The following is a 21871-nucleotide window of genomic DNA, read 5'->3' as shown; positions in this document are numbered from 1 at the left end:
AGACCCGGACGTTTCGGGTCCTGGATCTTTCGGGACTTGGAATAAGATTTTTTGGGACTTGATGAAAGGCTATGATGAAATATGTAACTTAGCTGCATAATTTATCCATGAATTATTATCAATTTTAAAAAAAAAATGAATAGTAACATGGCATATCCTTTGCATGGGGGTCCGGTAAAAGCTAGGTGAGATATCGATCCTTATCAATTTTTGTCTGAGTGATCTGTAAAGTGTGGTTGATTTTAATGAAAACATTAATTTAATGATTAAACATGTAACATGCAAATGAAAACCAGGAAAAACTTTTTTTGTTTTTTGCTAACTTGCGTTGAATTATATTACTGAGTGAAACTATTTTTTCCCAAAAGGGCATTTTGTCGACGAAAAAAATAAAGGGTACAGGAGCCTGTACCAAAAAGGGTGAAGTTAATAAGCCCTGACAGTAATATTAACAGTTGACCTATTATACGGTTACCTCAGCCGTAATTTGATACATTTACTAGAAATCTCCAAGGAGGGATCGGGGCTACCGATAATTGTTATAAAAACAATCAAATCACACCTTTTTAGCCTGACCTGTATATAGGTGTACCCAGGTGTTAATTATGAGGAGACTAATGAAGAGATCCCCCAGCTGTCAACACACACGCGTTATTATCTACTTACCATATATTTCCTATTACTCATTCATCATTGTTCAAATTAGTTATCATGGTTATAACAAAGGTCATCGTCGAAAATTCGCTTACGCTAACTGACCTTTAGGCCTGCATACATGTAAATGCACAATAAGAATAAATTTTCTTCTTAAATCAGGGCTTTTAATTGTCATGCTGCATTATTTGTATTCTCTTTATCAAAAAATTAAATTGAACATACAAGGTTGAAATAAACATGTGTTTTATCAATCACTATCATGATTAAGTACTTTATACGCGCACGCACGGTACAATTAACGATATCCTTTGGGTTTTTTTTAAGTTTTATCAATAAGATTTATTTACACACAAAAAAACATTACATTGAACATGGATTTAAATGAATTAAGCATTAATTTTATACAAATCCCAAAAAATCTTATTCTAAGTCACAAAAGATCCAGGACCCGAAAAGTCTTAGTCCCTAAACATCTTGCCAGGTCACGAAACGTCCGGGCCCCGAAACATCTTGGTCACGAAACGTCAAAAATTCCATTTAACCCGGTGAGGGACATATATACGTCCCTGATTTAACGATGTTGAGAGATGTGTCGTTCCTTCTGCGTTTGCCCAAACGGTCACACCGTAAAACATATTAATGATACGTATACATGTATTCATAATTAATCAAAAGTATAAAGTTTTTGTTGAGTATAGTCCAATCCACACTTTGCAAAAGTTGTTCCCCTTTACGGGGTCAACCCAAAGGTCAAAAGGGAAAAAACAACTTTTCCCTTCTTTATGCAACCAAATATTTGGGCGTCCTGTGAAGAAATCTCTTGGAATTTAATTTATTCCTTCGATGTGTGGGTTGCCCCAACTTGGGGCAATCAAAATTCACAGAGGAACCCTATTTCTAATGTTAAATGGCGAGGTTACAACCCTCTAAACTACAAAGGCTACTGTGAGAAATATATGGGTTTTTCCCCAAAGATGGCGGCCAAGGGACATAACTTTTGTAAAGTGTGGATTGGTCTATTGAGACATATTAATGGAAAAATGGATTTCTTTCTTCTATTATGAAAATTCAGTAAGAAAGTGACATTCATCTTCTACACAATTTTTGTTACATAATAAACGTGTCATTTTGCTTCTTTCTAAAGGAATTCTTTGACCAGTATTATTTTTTTGCAAATTCATATCTACCTCTTTCAACTCGTAAGTCGTGTGCACTTATTCTGAATCTACAAAGTACAAGTGTGTTCATTGTAAAATTTTCTTTATACAAAAAATAAGTATCAAGTTTTTCAGAGTTTAAGCCCTTTTTATGTTTTAATGTCCAGTAATTTAGAAATTGTTTTCTTAAATTTTTTTTTTACTACTTTACGAGGATAACGTACCTTCCCTGGCTTCCATATTTACACACCCCATCTCACAACAAACATTGGTTTCGTATCTATGTTTCTCCCAGCACATCAGTATTCTCAGCGAACACTCTGCTACACTGAAAATTAAATCTGATTATTGTTATATTAATTTTTGTTAGTAAAATATTACATTAAACAGCATCAATCACTATTCTTATATATAAATTTAGTACGAAACTAATCCTTTCCACTTAAAACAATATGGCGTCATGTTCTGAGCCACTACGTAAAAAACAGAAAACAGAACGCGATGAAGATATATTCACAACGTTTCACGATGTGTATTTAAGTAAGCACCCCTTCTTCACAGATGCTCTTTTAAAGTTTAAACAAGAGATAACAGCCTTGGCGGCCTACGAAATAGGATCATGCAATGCTGCGGACCCAGATAACGGTTACAGTTTTACCAAGGCAGTCTGTACATTAAGATCGACAAAGCATACTTTTGCTTTTGCAAACTTTTTTGTTGATGCATTTAATATGTTGAAAAATTTCATCGTCAAAAAAGAGATTCCTTCAGACATTCAAATGAAGCTAACGCTGGAGCTCCTCATCAGATACTTGATGAACGATGGTATGGTTTAGGTTACATAAGCCATATGTTTTTCTCTATGACGATTAATAGCTGCATTACTTCTACCCCATGTTATTTTGTGCTACAAATCCTTAAAATCTGCCTACTCAAATCATTCGTCAAAGTTAAACTAAACGTTGCGTGCTCACTGCTCAGTCTACATTATGACGTCATATTTCAGACGTAATACGTTCAAGTTTTGTCTTCAGAAATAGCCGAAGAGAGTTATGTGATTCCGAATTTTTTAAATTTCTTCTTTCATTGTTCATCAATTTAATTAATATGAATGCTGCTGTAATAAAATTGAATACTTTATTCAGTATGTAAAACATCAGTTCCTTGACATTAATTTTCACGTCTTTTTACCCCTAAGGAACCCCAATGATAGAAATGAATGACTATTGATACCCAAGGGGGTCTCATTAAAGTGCAAGGGTAACCCCTTGCCCTTGGTACCCCAAGGATACCCAAAGGAACCCCAAAGATACTCTAATAATACAGATGTATAATTCTTGATACCCCATGGAACCCCAAGGAACCTCAAGGATACCTTAATAATACAAATTTCAAACTCTTGGTACCCCTAGGGGCTCATTTGTATTCCAGACACACCTCAGGGAACCCCAGGAATATCCCAAGGAACTCCAAGAATACCCTAATAATACAAATTTAAAACTCTTGATGTTATAATACAAATTTAAAACACTTGATAGGTCATCCCTAGGTATCCCAAGGAACTCCAATGATACATCCATGCCTTTATGACCTTTGATACCCCGGGCACTTAGTATGTACCATTAACTACTTCAAGGAACCCTTACAATACTTTGTGTAATTTGGTCCAATTGGAAACCATAAGATAGCATATGCTTTGTATGCATTGTTTTTCAATGCCCATTTGTAATGACTTTATTTCCGGAATAACCTAAGATAAACTCATCTATGCCATATGGTATTTACTTACTAGTATTACCTTAACTGATAAATTTAAACAAGGTGCATTAATTATTTGAATGACTCCTTTTAGGGAAAAAGAACAACTGACTCAGAGCTGAGATTTTATCTATGTATACAGTAAACAGCATTTTTTGAAACATATTTTCAATTTTTTGCAACCTCTTTTCCTTTGATTTTTATGCACATCATTAGTTTAATGTACCTTAATACAACCAGGCTGATATTTACTTTTTATTATTCTTTCTCCTTGTAATTTTTTTCAATGTTTTTATTACTCTCAGTCTCTCATCCTCATCTAAGAAAAGAGTTATAAGAGAGAGAGAGAGAGAGAGAGAGAGAATATTAATAAAATTGTTTGATATTTTCAATTATAAATCAATGGCTTACATGTCTATGACTTTATAAGTTATTAAAAGTAATCTAGTATAGATTACAGATTTTATCTTTATGAAAAAGGACTAAAACTATTTGTGTTTGAATTTGAGTGTTGATGAACATTTTGCTGTAGGGATTCTCCAGATGTACATGTTTATTAAACACCATTTATCTATACAAATTCTGTAAAAAATTATAAGAAATGCTCTTAGGTCCAAACTGTGCACTGTTTTGGATTTGAATTCCCCTTGTAATACACACAAAAAGTCCATCGGAGCTACCCAAAATTCACGAAGGTTATCTACCCCCAATAAACAAGGTCTTAGGAGATATAGGTGTAGGTAAATATATTGCAACAGTGATGGTAAAGCCATTGTGTCTATATGTAAAGGATTATGTTGCCTTTTAATCCCTGTCCAAGAGTTACCACCAATATACAAGGGGTGTCTACCTGCAATTAACAGGTATCTTGGTGCCTGTCAGGTGAACATTCTGCACCCCTAATGGGTCAATCTATTGTGTTGTACCCATGAAGGGGAGATCGCTCCACTCCACACTTCAATGAACACTACTTGTCTTTTCTCAAAAGTACTCCCAAATAAGGGTAACACCCCCTTTGTCAATAGTAAAACGAGTTTTGGTCTTTGTAACTGAACAATATCTTTCCCCACTTCATTTGAAAATTTCACCGAAGAAACATTGGACATCATAAGCGTTCATCCAGAATGGTTCACCAGAAGAATTGCAGGCTACCTTGCGGTGACATAAAATTTAGTGCCCTATTTTCATGAATTATATATAATTTGTTACTGATTCAATTATTGGCGGATAAGAGACAAGTTCAGACAACAGATTCTGCTGATTACCGGTACTCGATTATGATTTTCAACTGATTTCATTTGACAACACTAATTGTTAAATTCATCCAAAGTGAACAGATATTTTAAGTCAGGAGAAACATTATTTTTATCATACAGAAACCAGTATGTATTGGGGTATCACAAGTGTTCCTTGGGTTACCCAGATGTTTTTATGATATTCCATTGAGTCATTGGGTATTAATTAGTATTATTATACTTTCATGTTAAATACTGAAATGTGATTGTTTTGACGCAGTTTGTAATCCGTTCTATTACCATCAGCGTTAGCAACGAACTTGGCAAAGGGTAACACAACGAATTGTTACATGCGCGTACGGTTTGCCGTAGAATTCACTTAATTTTTATATAACAGGAGAAAAATTTTCTTTTAAATTAAAACATTCAGTATAATAAAATAAATACTGCCTGTTTGGGAGGGTAACTGTTGAAATTGACACCCAGAGACAACCATTGTCAACCGACGCGAAGCATATATAACATATATAATATGTTTAAAAGTACAACCATTGAGGTTGTTATTAATACAATAATCTTTTCACAAATTAATGTCTTAGGATTACAAACAATCTGTTGTGGTATGAAAATTCATGAAATGAATTATCCATTTGCATGCGTATTTTAAACCAAAGTTGTCAGATTCGAAGTATCTCTATGGTTAGCTCGCCCTACACTATCCACCATGATGTCAATTAGTCAACCCGTTTTTAGGCACCCCCTTCTTGGAAAGTTCTTTTCATTAATACATGTACTAAAATCGCATTAATTGTTTTATTTTTTTTATCAACTTTTTGTATTAATCAAAATCCAATCCAAGGTATCTGCCTGCGATGCATGATGAATTTGTCCTACACTTTTCGTTAATTAGTCAATTCCCGTTCTTGGTTACCCCATTCTGGAAAGTTCTATCCCATTATCTCACCAGAGGTCGTGCTTTGCAAGCGAATGAGTATTAAAACTAAAATCGCCCACTAATGTAACAAATTTACCCATTTTATATATTTAACATTTTTCAAATCTTAACTTCTATGTACCGGTACTCTCTAAATAGGCTCACATTAAAAATATTCACTCTTTACGTAATCATTTAATATTATTTCCTTACAATTATATATTTTGATCGAGACTTTCCCGACTTTGATCCCCCAAAGAGTGTCCACCACCTTACTCTCATTTTTGTTATTTCGGGCTTGTTTATCGAAAATAAAAGTAGGTATTTGATTAATTTCACCTTTCTCAATGTCAAAAAACTTCGACTCCACGAGATCTCAAAAACGGTGATGACTTGAACAACCAAACTTTGTATATATGTATCTGTGTTTACCTTATCTTGTTTGGTTCGTCGTCACTTCCGGTTGTCACCAGAAGCACTTAATAATATATAATGTTAAATAAGCAAACATGGTCTACTTCCGGTGAGGTATATCAAATATCTTGTGTAGCTATCCTTTTTAGCTCACCTGAGCCAAAGGCTCAAGTGAGCTTTTCTGATCACAATTTGTCCATTGTCTGTTGTTGTCGGCGTTGTAAACTTTTCACATTTTCATCCACTGGGCAGATTTTAACCAAATTTGGCACAAAGCACCACTAGGTGAAGGGGATTCAAGTTTGAATGAAGGGCCACGCCCTCTTTAAAGTGGAGATAATTGAGAATTATTGAAAATTTGTTGGTATTTTTCAAAAATCTTCAAAAACTATTCAGCATGAAAAGCTTAAACTTGTATGTAGGCATCGTCAGGTAGTGTAGATTCAAAAGTTTGTTCAAATCATGGTCCCCGGGGGTAGGGAGGGGCCACAAGAGGGGGATCAAATTTTACATAGGAATATATAGAGAAAATCTTTAAAAATCTTCTTCTCAAAAACTATTAGGCCAGGAAAGCTCAAATTTGAGTGGAAGCATCCTCAGATAGTGTATATTCAAGTTTGTTCAAATCATGGTCCCGGGGGGTAGGGTGGGGCCACAATTGGGGGATCAAGTTTTACATAGGAATAAATTTGAAATCAGTAGTCTGTTGAATAATGATATAGTGTCTTAAATAGTGTAGTGAGGTACATTTACCTTAAGTACAATCAACATTACCACATATCAGTTATTTTTCAAATATTTCTACATTACAACTTGCTATGTTTACTAATCTTGACGGACTTCATATAAGCATTCAGGAGTGGATGTAGGCTGAAAATAGGAAATAAATTCTGTTATTATTATTAATATTTTTAGGATGCTCACCCCTCCATGGCACCTTATCCTACCTCTAAGTTTTGCAGAGTTCCATGTTTGCTCTGCTCATGTTAGACTTTTGATTTTGAGCACTGTTTGTTATCACTGCATTTAAAATATAGATATAATGGAACATGCATCAAATGAATTTGTTGTTATAAAAAAAAATTTAACATGTTTAAATGGAATGCCTTAATTATTATATAACTTTTTTTTCCACAGAAATTCAAGAGGCACTTTCACAGACAAAAGAATGCAGTGACGAAACAGAATTGACAGTGCTATTAGCTTTCCATTTATTTTCACAACTGTCAACATCTCCCTACTTCATCATTGATAATAGGAAGGCAAATCAACCTAAAGTCTGTCCTTGTAGAAAGAGACATGGGAGGATCATATATGGTGACACAAGTATCGGTAATATTCCTCTCTTATTTTGATAACTCATGTTTTCATGTTTACAAATAATTACATGTACAGTGGAGCCTCAGTTATCAGGACGCTTTTGTTCCCAAGTCAAATCGTCCGGATAATGAAGCGTCCGGATATCTGAAATGTGCATTGTAGTCCTAAATGATAGAGTAATTGTTTATGATGAGTGATACTGTTTCATTTCCTACGAGGTAGCAACAATTTAAAGTTGTCTGTTGAAATTCACCTTTTTAATAAAATTAAGGAACTCTGCTTTATATCGTTATATCATCAGAAAAAAAATTAACCGGACTAAAATAATAACCAAAATAAAACCAAAACCAAATTTGTGTGATAGGTGCTTATTATCGTTATATTTATTTTACTTTTTATTTCACAACACGCTAATGTCCACAACAATTGATTGGTTTTATTTTCAAAATTTATTTTAATTCTTCAAAAACTTTTATTTGATTGAAAACATTATTTGTTACCAGCTGGAAAATTGCAAAAACCGCCGATGCACTGACGATGACTTAACATGCTTTCATTTTGTTTTCCTTATTCTACTTCTGGTTTTGACTTAATCTAACAAGGCATTCATGAGACAATTCGTTTAAGATAATTTCTTTGAATAGATTTACCACTAACATACGTAAAACATTCCAGTTTTTAGCTCACCTGAGCTGAAAGCTCAAGTGAGCTTTTCTAATCAAAATTTGTCCGTCGTTGTCGTTGGCGGCTTTGTCGTTGTAAACAGGGATGGGGTCAATTACAATGGAAAGTAATTAATTAAATTACAATTACTTGCCTAAATTCTTCAATTAAATTACCATTACCATTACAAGAGTTTTCAAAAGTAATTGATTAAATTACAATTACTTTGCAGATGTAATTAATTAAATTACAAATTACATTTGAAATTCATAAAAATTTAATAAAACTATGATTTATCTACAACACATAAATAATAAACAACAAATAAAATTTCGCCATAATCAAAATATTTTCACTGTTTTAGAATTTGCTAGCTACTTTGATAAGTAACAATTTTTGTAAAGAAAAAACATAAATTTGGTTTTATTGTTTATTTCAAAACTCAGGTACTGGTAGTCACAATATGGAAATGGCCCATACCTCCTTAATATTCAATAAACATTTGAAAATCATATTCCCTTACCTACACCTATCATGTCAACTAAAGTATTTCCCGCATGCAAAACTATTAAAAGAAATCTTTCTCCTTGGCATTTTTATACACTATTTTTTTTCTTTATAAATACAATGCCAAAGTACAGGTTAATCTCGGGTAGAGGGCAGACTATAATTGCTATCAAAACACAATTCACACCTGTTGTTCTCTACCTAATAATCAAATGTTTGCAATAAGGGAACACACCCTGTGGACATGTTTGGCATCTAAAACTTAAAACCATTTGAAGCCATACATTTTAGCTTAATGTATTTTAGACTATCAATTACAAAGCATAACTTGATAGCTTATATAATTTAGATAACACTGATTTTGTTTTTAAATTAAACAGTGATTTTTGTTTTAACTAATTCAATGATAATTGACACTCTAATTATTCTAATAAGAAGGAAAAAAAGTATTTTTTAAGAAAAAAGAGATCAAACAAATCATCAAATACATGTACTTAATTAAATTTGGGAAACTTATGATTAAATTTGAATTACTGAAAAATTTCATTCTGAAAAATATTTAGTATGATATATAGAATAATAGATTAATGCTTTTTAACTACTCTTCCTAACTTGATCTTGTACCATTGATAGTGTGGGGAACAATGTGTAGTTGATAGCTTCATATTTATATGTACACCAGTGTGTAATTGAAAGTAATTGAAATGTAATTGGAATTACATGCCTTTTTTGAAAGTAATTAATTAAATTACCATTACATGTAATTGAAAATTTGGCCAATTACCCATTACTTTCAATTACATCAAAATTTGTAATTAATTACACTTAATTACCATTACAAATTACCATTACCCCATCCCTGGTTGTAAACTTTTCACATTTTCATCTTCTTATGGGCAGATTTCAACCAAACTTGGCTCAAAGCATCATTTGGTGAAGGTGATTCAAGTTTGTTCAAATGAAGGGCCACGTCCTCTTTAAAGGGGAGGTAATTTAGAATTATTGAAAATTTGTTGGTATTTTTCAAAAATCTTCTAAAAAACTATTAGGCCAGACAAGCTGTAACTTGTATAAAAGCATCCTCAGGTAGTGTAGATTCAAGTTTGTTCAAATAATGGACCCCGGGGGTAGGGTGGGGCCACAATGGGGGGGGGGGGTGTCAAGTTTTACGTAGGAATGTATAGAGAATATTTAAAAATCTTCTTCCCAAAAACTATTTGGCCAGAGAAGCTCGAATTAGGGTAGAAGCATCCTCATCTAATTTGTTCAAATTATAGTCCCTGGGGGTAGGGCGGGGCCACAATGGGAAAATGGATTTTTACATAGGTATATATAGAGAAAATCTTTAAAAATCTTCTTCTCAAAAACTATTAGGTCAGAAAAGCTCAAATTGGTCTGAGAACATCCTCAGGCAGTCTAGATTCAAGTTTTGTTCAAATCATGGTCCATGAGGGTAGGGCGGGGCCACAATGGGTAAATGGATTTTTACATAGGAATATATAGAGAAACTCTTTAAAAATCTTCTTCTCAAAAACTATTAGGCCAGAAAATCTCAAATTAGAGTGGATGTATCCTCAAGTAGTACAGATTATAGTTTGTTCAAATTATAGTCCGTGGGAGTAGGGCGGGGCCACAATGGGGGAATGGATTTTTACATAGGAATATATAGAGAAAATTTTTAAAAATCATCTTCTCAAACACTATTTGGCCAGAAAAGCTCAAGTTGGTCTGGGAGCATCCTCAGATAATCTAGATTCAAATTTTGTTCAAATCATGGTCCCAGGGGATAGGGCGGGCCACAATAGGGAAATGGATTTTTACATAGGAATATATAGAGGAAATCTTTAAAAATCTTCTTCTCAAAACTCAAAAACTATTAGGCCAGGAAAGCCCAAATTTGAGTTGAAGCAACCTCAGATAGTATAGATTCAAGTTTATTTAAAACATAGTCCCATGGGGTAGGGTGAGACCACAGTGGGGGGTGAATTTTTACATACCGGTAGAAATTTATAGAGAAAATCTTTAAAAATCTTCTTCTCAAAAACTATTAGGCCAGGAAAACCCAAATTTGAGTTGAAGCATCCTCAAATAGTATAGATTCAAGTTTGTTTAAAACATAGTCCCATGGGGTAGGGTGAGACCACAGTGGGGGTGAATTTTTACATACTGGTAGGAATATATAGAGAAAATCTTTAAAAATCTTCTTCTCAAAAACTATTAGGCCAGGAAAGCCCAAATTTGAGTTGAAGCATCCTCAGATAGTATAGATTCAAGTTTGCTAAATCGTAGTCCTTGGGGGTAGAGCGGGGCCGGAATGGCAGGATGAATTTTTACATAGGAATATTTAGAGAAAATCTTTAAAAATATTCTGGGAAAGTTTTCAGTCCGAAAAGCAGTAACTTGTGTGAAAGCACAGCCAGGTTTTGCAGATTAAAGTTTGATGAAACCATGATTCCCTAGGGAAAAATGGGGGCAGGTATTTAAGGAATCATTCTTTTAGTATTATGAGGTATTAATTTTGATCGGGGCGTGATCAAATCCAATAAAGCCTGACCGAAATTATCACCTCATAATATTAAAAGAATGATTCCTTATTACTTATATTTATACAATTTTTAGCCATCACAGGATTAAATATTTAAATATAAATAAGCAAACCCGGCTGGTGCCTCAATTTGGCGTCATTTGAAGTTATGGGTTATATACTGTATTTTTCCGACGATTAGTCAGTATGTTTTTCTCTGAAGCAGAGCACCCGGCTTATCGTCTTGTTCGACTTGTCTTAGGCTCAAGGTCAGAAAATTGTTAAAAATAGCATTAAAAATCTTGGTTTTTATCATCTTGAGTTGGCTGTGTGATTGAAAATTACGTTGTTGAATTCACTGTTCATCTTTAATAATTATCATTTTCACTCATCTGTTAACATTAAAATACATAATAATAACAGTTATTAAAAAATGGTACATTGTCTTTATTCAATTAAAAGTTTTATCGTTCCGTTTTTATAAACACATCGTCACATGGTTCTATGTATCACTAGTAGGAAGATAACATTGCACAGTAAAATTGAAACCAAATTTGAATGGAAGAAAATATTGCAGTAGGTCCGGGGATGTTTTTTAAATTTAATTATTTTATTAGTAAAGAGTTGTTAGTGGAAAGTATAAATCAGAAATATTTTATGGTCAAATTCAATCTTAAAATACGTAATCGGCAATTATCAATACTACTGTTTATACAATAGGCTGCCAACGGTTGTGTTAATAATCTTGCCCTAAGGCTGAGATCTTTACAGCAATTTCACTCCTTGTGTATATAAAGAGTACCGTTATAAGAGTGATTATAGTTCATTGATTAATTATTGTCCAATTCTTTGATTATTGTTAGATAAAATTTTTAGGAAACGTATGTATGTCGTATATCGTCATTATCAAGTCGTACAAATGATCGATCTATTTCTAACAGTGTCTATAAAAAACAAAAGCGTGTAACTGCATAACTGGATACTAGTACAAAGTAAACAAGTTTCATCAAATCATAGTAATTGCTAATCTTTCTGCACTTGAGATCCCCCTTTGAAGTCCGACAAGAGACGAGGTGCAGGCCTCTGACACCGGAAATTGTTAAACAAACATTGACAACGCGCCAAGTCAACAGGTGGCTGGTTATGTAATGGCGAATACACTGGCGATAGTCAGAGGGGATCATTATTTTAATGCTTGGGAATAAAATATTTCTGACAAAGTAAGTTTAGTTTTGCATAACACTCGATATCGGGAATTGTTTAAAATGCAAGCGACTTTGTAGATGTTGTCAGTATTTGAAAATATGATGCATAAGTATACAGTGTAATTGTTTAAATGTTAATAATTTATAATAATTGGTAGCAATATCGGGGACATCGAGGCATCATACACTGATAATGTTACAGTAACTGCAGTTTTATACGCCATTTTGAAGTGATAAGATCGACGTATGGTCTGAATCGACGTATCGTAGGATTTTGTTAAAATTTTGTCTAAAAATGAGCAATTCGACTTGTCGTCCGCATCGACGAGTCGTCGGGAAAATACGGTAGTACAAAATTGATACGTAGTGTTGTCACAGGCAAAGACATTGGGAAATGTAAATATATAGGAATAGAGAAAAATCATTCTACAGATACAACAACAAACGGGGCTTGGTATTTATCCAGAAAAAATGCTGATAAAAATTGGCAGATTTTAATTTTTTTTAGCAAGATTTACTGTCCTTAGTTGTCAAGATATTTTGATTTTGATACTGTATAATGCTAATTTGATCAGATTTAAGGCTATTGCTGCTCAGGTGAGCGATATGGCCCCTGGGCCTCTTGTTTAAAATTGATTTTGCACATTCTTCTTTTAAAAATAAGGCAATGTTTTAAAAAGCAATGACGTGACTAATCCTGTCTAACTATAAGCACTGTCGGTTGTTTTAACACACCTCACAGACTTCTCAATATTCAGTACAAATCTTGAAAACATGAATTGACAATAATTCATTTCTTAATCTTATTAAAACAAATAGAGAAAAGTTTTCAAAGTATTTTAATTATACATAATGCATATAACAATGAGTATAAAGCATGAAAAATGCATGAAAGAAGTACAGCTTACTTCACTTATATTAAAATCGCTTATTTTAAAATTCTGCTTATTTTGAAATTCCGCTTATTTTGAAAGAGAAATAAATCCCCAGGTTTTGCCTCATATTCTTTGCATTGATTTAACGGATATAATGAAATCTGCTATTTTGAAATATCGTTTATATTGAAGCCACTGATCGGTCCCAATAGGTGATAATTAGTTGTTTTTATAACGGTTATATTGAAATACTCCCTGGTGGCTGTCGTCACGGTTGGTGACAGTAATTATGCCAGACTGACCGGTTGATATACAAAGGTGTATGTAGCTGCCCAGGCGCAGCCAAGCTAAACCCAGATCAGACACAGTTCAAAAACACCAGGGTTCTGGCAGACCAGTTTATTGTGTTTAATGCAAATGGTAAAAAGCTGAAACAAACATAAAAACAGGAGTTACACAGGTGTCACAAAATTAACATTAGTTCTTGAAGACACATGTACAGATGTACACGTATGTGAAGGGAGCCGTGTATATAATAAACATCGAATTCCTATGCTTCTTACGAGAATATATGACACAAGTCAGTAGAGTACTGTTATGTAGATACAGTATACAAGACTCAAGATCAAGTACTATGTAGACTGAGTAGACTGACGATCGACATATAAAAATGCTATAAATTTGACCCAACCACATCAAACTGATACTCTCCAGAACTATCATAGAATAAGAAGCAATATTCAGTTATATTCATTCAATTCTGACATTGACAAATGCTTAATATAACATGTTTTTATGAAGGGTTAAGTGACGCTAACATTTGGCGCGTTAATAAAACAATAAACAATTTTCCCTACACATTGTGTCGAAAATATCAATATATTCTGTACTTTCACTTCATAAATGATAAGCTTATTTCATGTATGCAAATAATCATATGTATACAATCATATGCACAAAATAAAAGGTTAGAACTTACATCGTGGCACCGATACATCTACCAAACACAAGCGACCATGCTCATAGAACGGGAAACATACTAATAACAATGCGGGGCGCACTAATTGCCTAAAATAACCCCAAAATACGGGTGATGCTAATCGCCGCAGCATCAGAAAAATACATTAAATACAAAATTAATGCAATGTAACATAACAGTGTGAATTGATAAGTTCTCATCATGTGTGTTTTTATACTTCTTTTAAAAAGTAAAATTTATTCACTGTTGAATTTTTTGTTTTTAAGTATACGGGTGTATTGAGGCTAGATGTAATATGGAAACCTCACGGAAAAGAAAAACCTTATCTTCGAACACCAAATACGAACTAGTTATGGCTATTGATGTTTAAGATAGTAACAAAATGAAAGTTACAAAACTTACGGATATAATTTTAATCAAACTTTGAAGGACATATATTTTATGTAATCTGTTCACTGTAATAGATAAATGATGACCAAATAATTTGTTCGGGTTTGGTATTCTATGCTTATTTTGGGATTGTACTTTCAAAAATGGCGGTTTCATGTCAGTCAATATCGCTTATAATGAAATACGGATATATTGAAATAATTTGCATGGTCCCCTGAATTTCAATAAATCCGGAGTAGGCTGTACATTATCAAATATAGTAGGCTGGCACATGTACTCGGTGAATGTTAAATGTATATGGCTTGTACTATGTACATGTATAAATGTACACAACTATATACAATTAATACACTGTATTATGTGAATTGAAACAAAAAAACACAGGTTGTAAGAGATCTTTTTGAGGCGCATCGCTATCAGCGATGTAGCCTCATTGCTGTCAGCTCACTTCTCTCGGCTTATATACAAGCGGCGTCACAGAACTCAAGTATCAATGCGCCAATAAATATATAGTGCCGTTCTGATTGTTACGTATTATCAACCAGCAACATATATTCAGTATTCGTTTTAAAAATATCAATAAATCATTACAACAGATATCTCCTTTACACATTGAAAAAACATCACCATCAATGAAAGAACAAAACAAAGATTAATACGCAGATGAGATCGACTGGCAATGCCTGCAATGCGATGTACGTACGATAATGACAGAGGACCAGTCAACTGATGAGATAATTTGCATAACAACAGTTCGTACTTCAATTTAAAAGCGGTGACGTTAATTGTTCGAGTATCGGGGGTAAAAAATGTAATAATTTCATATATAAAATATTTATAATAAAATATGAGTAAGTTGCTGTCTTCCTATAGCTAGGAACATATTTCGTATTTCATCACTTGATAAAACGAATAAGACGATGTCCAACTGAATGAGGAAAAGCGCGCCACCTTCCCCATGTGTAGAATGGCGATATTTAACAACTTGTAGTGATGTTTTTAGCTACCTTCAATGCGATGCGCCCTTCAGGCCTTTGATTTTAAATGAATTTTCTTAAAATGAAAAATAAATTAATGAAATTTGCATTTATCATTCTAAAAAAAATCATAATAGACATGCAGTTCAACATATATTTAATGGATAGGATATTTTGTAAAGCAGTTTAATTAGGATTTAGGTGTCATTTTTCATATAAAAGATCAATTAAAAATTAATCACTAAACTCTTTTCAAAAACTCCATACCATTTAAACAATGAAAAGATTGCAAAAGGTCTATTTGTATCTAGTTTAATATAATGAAAATAAATTAATGACCATATATACATCATTCTGAGAAATAAAATAGACATGCTGTTCAAGAAACTAAAGTGATATATTAAAGGCATCAATGGGTATTCTGTACAGCAATTTGAGATAAAAAAGGTAAAAAGTTCCATGGATTTGTTTCCAAACATTTGAATAAAAACAACCTTTTTCCACCATTTTTGCATTTTAGCATAAAAGAGCGTGTTTTCAAGCAGTATTTGGGAGTTGATTTTAATCAACTCTCCTATGCAGTTACTCTCACAAACCGAAAGTGAAACAGTGTTTGGACCAAAGCACAAATCATCGCCGCTGACTAGAATTAGTTCTTGAGAATAATTGATAAATCCGAAATAATGTATGCTAAAGCATTGTTTTTCAAGGAAACATATTTATAAATACTTTGAAAATAGCCAGATTTTAAATGGCACGAACAATTTAGATATTTTTTGTAGCTGTATGTATTCTTACGCCAGAGTTCAATATAGTCTCGTTTAACTTGACGCTCGGCTGTCTCTGTAAATCTCCGACAAGTAGAGAGTCTCTCTTGCTTGTCGGAGATTAACGAGACGAGAGTTCAATATTGTTTAGATCTATAAATTTTCCAGAAATGTTTATATCACTGATACATAGTTTGATTGAATTTATTCTATCTTTAAATATTACTTAACATAATTCATATGGGGTTTTATCAACATTCTTGTGTCGAAAAAGTCCGAAAATGCATATTATAAAAATGTGCATAATTCAAATACAGATTAGAAACTAACTGTACTTGTCATGCAAAATAACATATCATTGATTTTAAAATAAATAAGCGTCGATAAAATAAACTCCCGTCAGTTCTTCGGTACTTTGATTCTTTCAGGAAACAAAGCGCATGCTTGAACCAACAAAATATTTTAATCAGAGATGTATCTAGCCAAGTCTAATAAGTGACAAAAAATTTGTCCTGGTTCAAGAACCTTAAATTCCGATAAAATTCCTTAAATACTCTCCAAACTGAACTTTTATTCTGCAGCTACATTGACTTCTGACAGGGCCAGCCATTTTGACGTCTTCGAGAAAGACTGATTCTGATTGGACCATCAGGAATATTAACCAATGAAATTGAGTTTAACATTTTCTATCACAATGGCCGATCTGGTCAGAAGTTGATGTGGCTGCAGAATAAAAGTTCAGTTTGGAGAGTATTTAAGGAATTTTATCGGAATTTAAGGATGTAAGTAGCGTGCATTTGATGCGAGATTTTAAAAGATTAGTGCGAATGATTCTCGACTTGTTGCAATCCGGCTGTTGTCATAGGCAAAATCCCATCTGGTAGTTTTTTATCTGGGTCAGAGTTCGACCCCTTTCTTTATTTATGGTTACATTGAAATTAATGTTAAAACGAGCTTGACCCCTGTGATTTAACATAATAGTTTGAATGAATTTATTTTCATATAAATTTTTCAATTCACAATCCAATTATTAAAAGTATCGAAGTAATGTTTTTTTCATTTTAAGCCTTAATTAGCAAAAATTATAATCTTTTGAAAGAAAAAATGTATATAGTGAATTAGTTATTATGAGGAATTCGTTATAGGGATATATCAAATTACGGATATACCAAAGTAAATCCATTGGACTTTGCTATAACCGAGTTTTACTGTATGCTCAAAGAATGATTCCTTAATCCTTAAATATAGGTTGAATATGATTTGGCCCATCCTTTAAAAAACACTATCCAAGTATTTAGTTGTATCCCCATAAATATTTAATTTCATTAAGTTCTAATGACTACTCTGAAATGTATTTTTTCACTCGATTATTTTTTTATTCACAATAATTAATTATTTCTTTAAAAAAATTCCTTTCAGGCAATGTTGATGTTTGGCATGGATATTTGGATTTAATTATGGAGGGTTCAGATGTCATAGTTGATACACTTGATGGCGAATCAGAAATTTTTAAAGATGTGGAGTCAGCGGTAGAAGTGAAACAGAAGCATTTTGAAATGACTGACAATTCTGCTGGCAGTAGTTTAGTACAGGTAGCAGCAGAAACAATTGTTTATTCTTTTTACTATAAGCAAATACATCCTGACCACAAAAATAGTTTGATACCATGTATCGGTGTATCAAACATAGGACTGATCTTTTATTTTTATGATTCAGTCAATGATGTCCTACTTGGGAGTACCCATTTTCCATTGGCATCCTCAAATCCTTTTGAATTGAACTTGACAACAGTCATTGCTCTTTGGTTTGTGTTAAATCATAAGTATCTGTGCAATGGATTTTCATTTATTGAAATGAAAGAAGTTCCTAAAGCAAATTTTGTTGATGCTGCCAAAGGTAAACTTGATATTTACAAGAGGGAGTTGAAAAGGGGTCAAGTAGGAACTCGGCGTGGCAATACAACAAGTCTTGATCCTCTCTTAATTGTTAACCCAAAATTTACTTTAGCTCCTGAATTAGAGTAAATGTAGGTAAAGGAATATATTTCAGTTACAGTTTATCCATGATGTGATTCCAGTTGAGAAGATCACAAAGTAAAAAAAAATGCCTATATCTATTTGCTTGGCATTTGTCTTCATGTCATACACATTTGCCGACGTTCATTTATGACCCCTTTTGAATTTAAGGTCAAATAAAATCTGTCTTATCAGTTATGACAAAAGACAATGTTTTGTACATAGTATTTATTGTTAATACTGTGTTTTACTTTTTATACAAGAAAATCCTAATCTAGTGTGCACAGATGCTGATTGTTTATTCTGTAGATTCCATACTTTATGTGAGTACTCAATTCCCTATTCAACCATTTTGCATCAAATCATGAGGATATAAAATCCTTAACTGCAAATTTTTATCATTGTTTCATTTATTTTACATCAGTCTGAAAAATTAAAGCTAGATTTTAATATCTATGCAATCTACTCATTAAGTGGTTTTAGGCAGGTTTTAACTCCTCAAATTTAATTAAATCCTCACATTTAATTAGAAATCTACAGAACATCAAACAAACCAAAGGATCGCAGATTAGAATATGTGAAGTGTGTGACATTTTGAAAATTAATCATAATAAGTCTCTTTCTTAAGTTCATTTAATTCATATGTATATATATATGTATATATTGAGCGGTTATAATTGCATGTAAACTGCAAATTTATCTATTTATATAAAAATGGCTATTTTTTTCAAAAAATTTTTAATTATCATAAAGTGATATATCTCATGACATGATTGTGACACATAAGTCCTTTTGTAAATAGTTAATGAATGAATATTTATCTTTTTTTCATAATTTATACCAATTTTAAATGGAATCATTAAGGTAATCTTATTTATTGATTTACATATTGAACATTGAACTGTAATTGGATTATTTATAAAAGAAATATTTAGTGCTGCTTTTCTATGTTGTTTTGAATTATTATTGGTGTTAATATTTTACTTTTGAATTGTTGAATAAGTTGTGACATAATTTTGTTTATTAATTGTATAAACAGTTTTTTTTATTTCACCTGAATTGAAGGTTCAAGTGAGCTTATCTGATTACCTTTTGTCTGCCATCCATCTGTCTGTCTGTCCATCTTTCTGTAAACTTTTCACATTTTTGACTTATGTTCTAGAACCACTTTGCCAAACTTAACCAAATGTACAAAGCATCCTTATTGAAAGAGAATTCTTAAAATAGGGGGCAATACCCTTTTAAAAAGGAAGATAAATATGAAACAGAGAAAATATCCTGTGTGGATAGGACACACTTAACATTTCTTTAATTTAGATATGAATTTCCATGACAATTTTTCCTAAATTTGTTTATGCAAAAAATTAAAGGTACAGTAAAACATGGTTATAACGAACACGCATATATATAATGAATTGATGCTTAAAGCAAAATAATTATCATTCCCCATGACTTTATTACATATTGTAAACTTGAGGGATGTAACAAATTACACTTATAACGAAGTAAAATTGAACGTCCCTGGGACTTCGTTATAAGCGTGTTTTACTGTACTTTCCCAGGCTTTTTAAAAAATTTGAATATTTTTGGTTTTCCTTATTACGGTAATCCGCCAATATACTGTAAACATACTATATTTAGCATGTGCGATATTAAGCGGTATATGATTATTAGCTCACTGAGACGAAGTAAGGGGAGCTTATGCTATACCGTCAGCGTCCGGACCTGGTTAAAGTTTTTGTTGCAGGTCCTGTATGTAATGAATCTCTCAGAATTTAGTGAATTCCTTTTGTTTATAAATGTTATATGTATTGATATTATATGTCAAATCAAAGAAGGGATATTATAATGTATCACAAAGAGGTCATATTCTATTTTTAACTTATTACGTCACTTCCCCCACAGCTGAAAGTGCAAAGATGTAAATCAATGGTAAACAATGATCATTAAAGCTCATGTTTAAAACATATTTAAGAAAGTTTTCAAGCAAACTTACTTTTCTTATTCGAAACAGACACCTGATTTAAAAAATCTGGGATAGTCACGTGCTATAAACCCGAACCCTCAGTTTAGCTGATAACTGGTACAGTATCAGTATTATAATAGGATTTTGACACATTTTTTCCCTATAGTTGAAGCACGGGGTATCATACTGGGGTATTACCTATGCTGACCACAGACAGAACTGATACCCCACTATACATCATAACATTACTTCATTATCACATAATTATATAAAAATATTTAACCCTTGGGAAATCATGGTTATAGCATATTAATAGAGAAAATGTATATTTAAATTCTGTAAATCATTTTACTGTTTCAAAATGGCCTCTAAAAATCAATTTGAACTGCCTATTTTTTTATCCTGTATGCAGCTGTTATTAATGGAATGTTTAGATATTCCAGAATATTTGTTATAAAAAATCTTTAAAAACAACTTGCACATCATTTGGCTCATTTTAAAGCATTTTCATGTATTAATGCAAATAATTATGAATATAAATAATTCTATAGCCCATTCTGTTAATGGGGACGTTGTGCTCCTCAGTGCTAACACTTGACACTTTGTTTATCTCAGACACCCCTTAAGGCTATAATATGTGTACATGTTCTATAAACAACACATTATCAAGTATTATTATGTTCCAGGCATCACATATATCATTTGAAGGCAATTTACATTAACATATTACCTTTCTTCAAATTTTAAAACATACCATCTGAAATAGTTAATGTATTTCTTTGTACTGCATTAAGTTTTTCATTGGCCTTATATATAACAACAACCCTCCTTGTAAATGACATGTTTAAAGGGAAATACATTTTTTAGCTCATTTTTTATACTCTTTTTCTGCCATCTTTCCATCTATCTGTAAACTTCTCAGATTTTTTACTTCTTCACCAAAACCAAAAATTTAATTAAACTTTGCACAAAGAATCCTTTTCTTAAACTATTGGCCAAATAAAGAGAAACTTGTGTGGAAATATAAAGTCGGATCAAGTTATCATATGAAAAACATCTTCTAAAAAGCCATTAAGACAAAAAGCTGAAATCCACAATTACAGTCACTATAAAAACAAATTTGTTAAAATCATGATTTTCGGGGTAAGTGTAAGCCACAATGGTGGTTTCATTTTTTTTTCATATTGTAAAATATTAAAGTAGAGAAAAGCCTATGAAAATCTTCTTCTTATAAAGTGAAACAACAATAAAAGGATCAATGTTTGATTTGTATTTGTTACTATTAAGCAGAATTGATAAGAATGTTGACTATACTTTTGTTCATGTGAGCGATGTGGTCCTGGGTTCTTGTTTTAAAATACTGAATTGTTCTATCAAATACTATCTTTATTTCAAACATGACAAAATTGAGTGCTAAGAATTGATGTTATATGTCAAAAAATGGTATATAGTAATGCTATGCAATAGAACTATGGGTGTCTATTTATGTTCTTTATCTTGTGTATACCTCAGGGTGTTTAAATATATT

At 32.5% G+C, this 21871-nt stretch overlaps 1 protein-coding gene across 1 annotated transcript; it reads left to right on the top strand.

Moving 5' to 3' along the window:
- The first annotated feature begins 2258 nt into the window (after positions 1 to 2258).
- On the top strand, positions 2259 to 21767 carry LOC117692609 (uncharacterized). Its single transcript, XM_034481089.2, has 3 exons — positions 2259 to 2639; positions 7293 to 7487; positions 17782 to 21767. Exons 1-3 carry the CDS (start codon positions 2267 to 2269, stop codon positions 18384 to 18386), a joined length of 1173 nt encoding a protein of 390 aa, XP_034336980.1. The 5' UTR covers positions 2259 to 2266; the 3' UTR covers positions 18387 to 21767.
- The last annotated feature ends 104 nt before the right edge of the window (positions 21768 to 21871 follow it).

The sequence above is a fragment of the Magallana gigas genome, chromosome 4 (assembly GCF_963853765.1).
Source record: "Magallana gigas chromosome 4, xbMagGiga1.1, whole genome shotgun sequence".
Lineage (NCBI taxonomy): Eukaryota > Metazoa > Mollusca > Bivalvia > Ostreida > Ostreidae > Magallana > Magallana gigas.
This window is presented reverse-complemented; position numbering and strand designations above follow the sequence as displayed.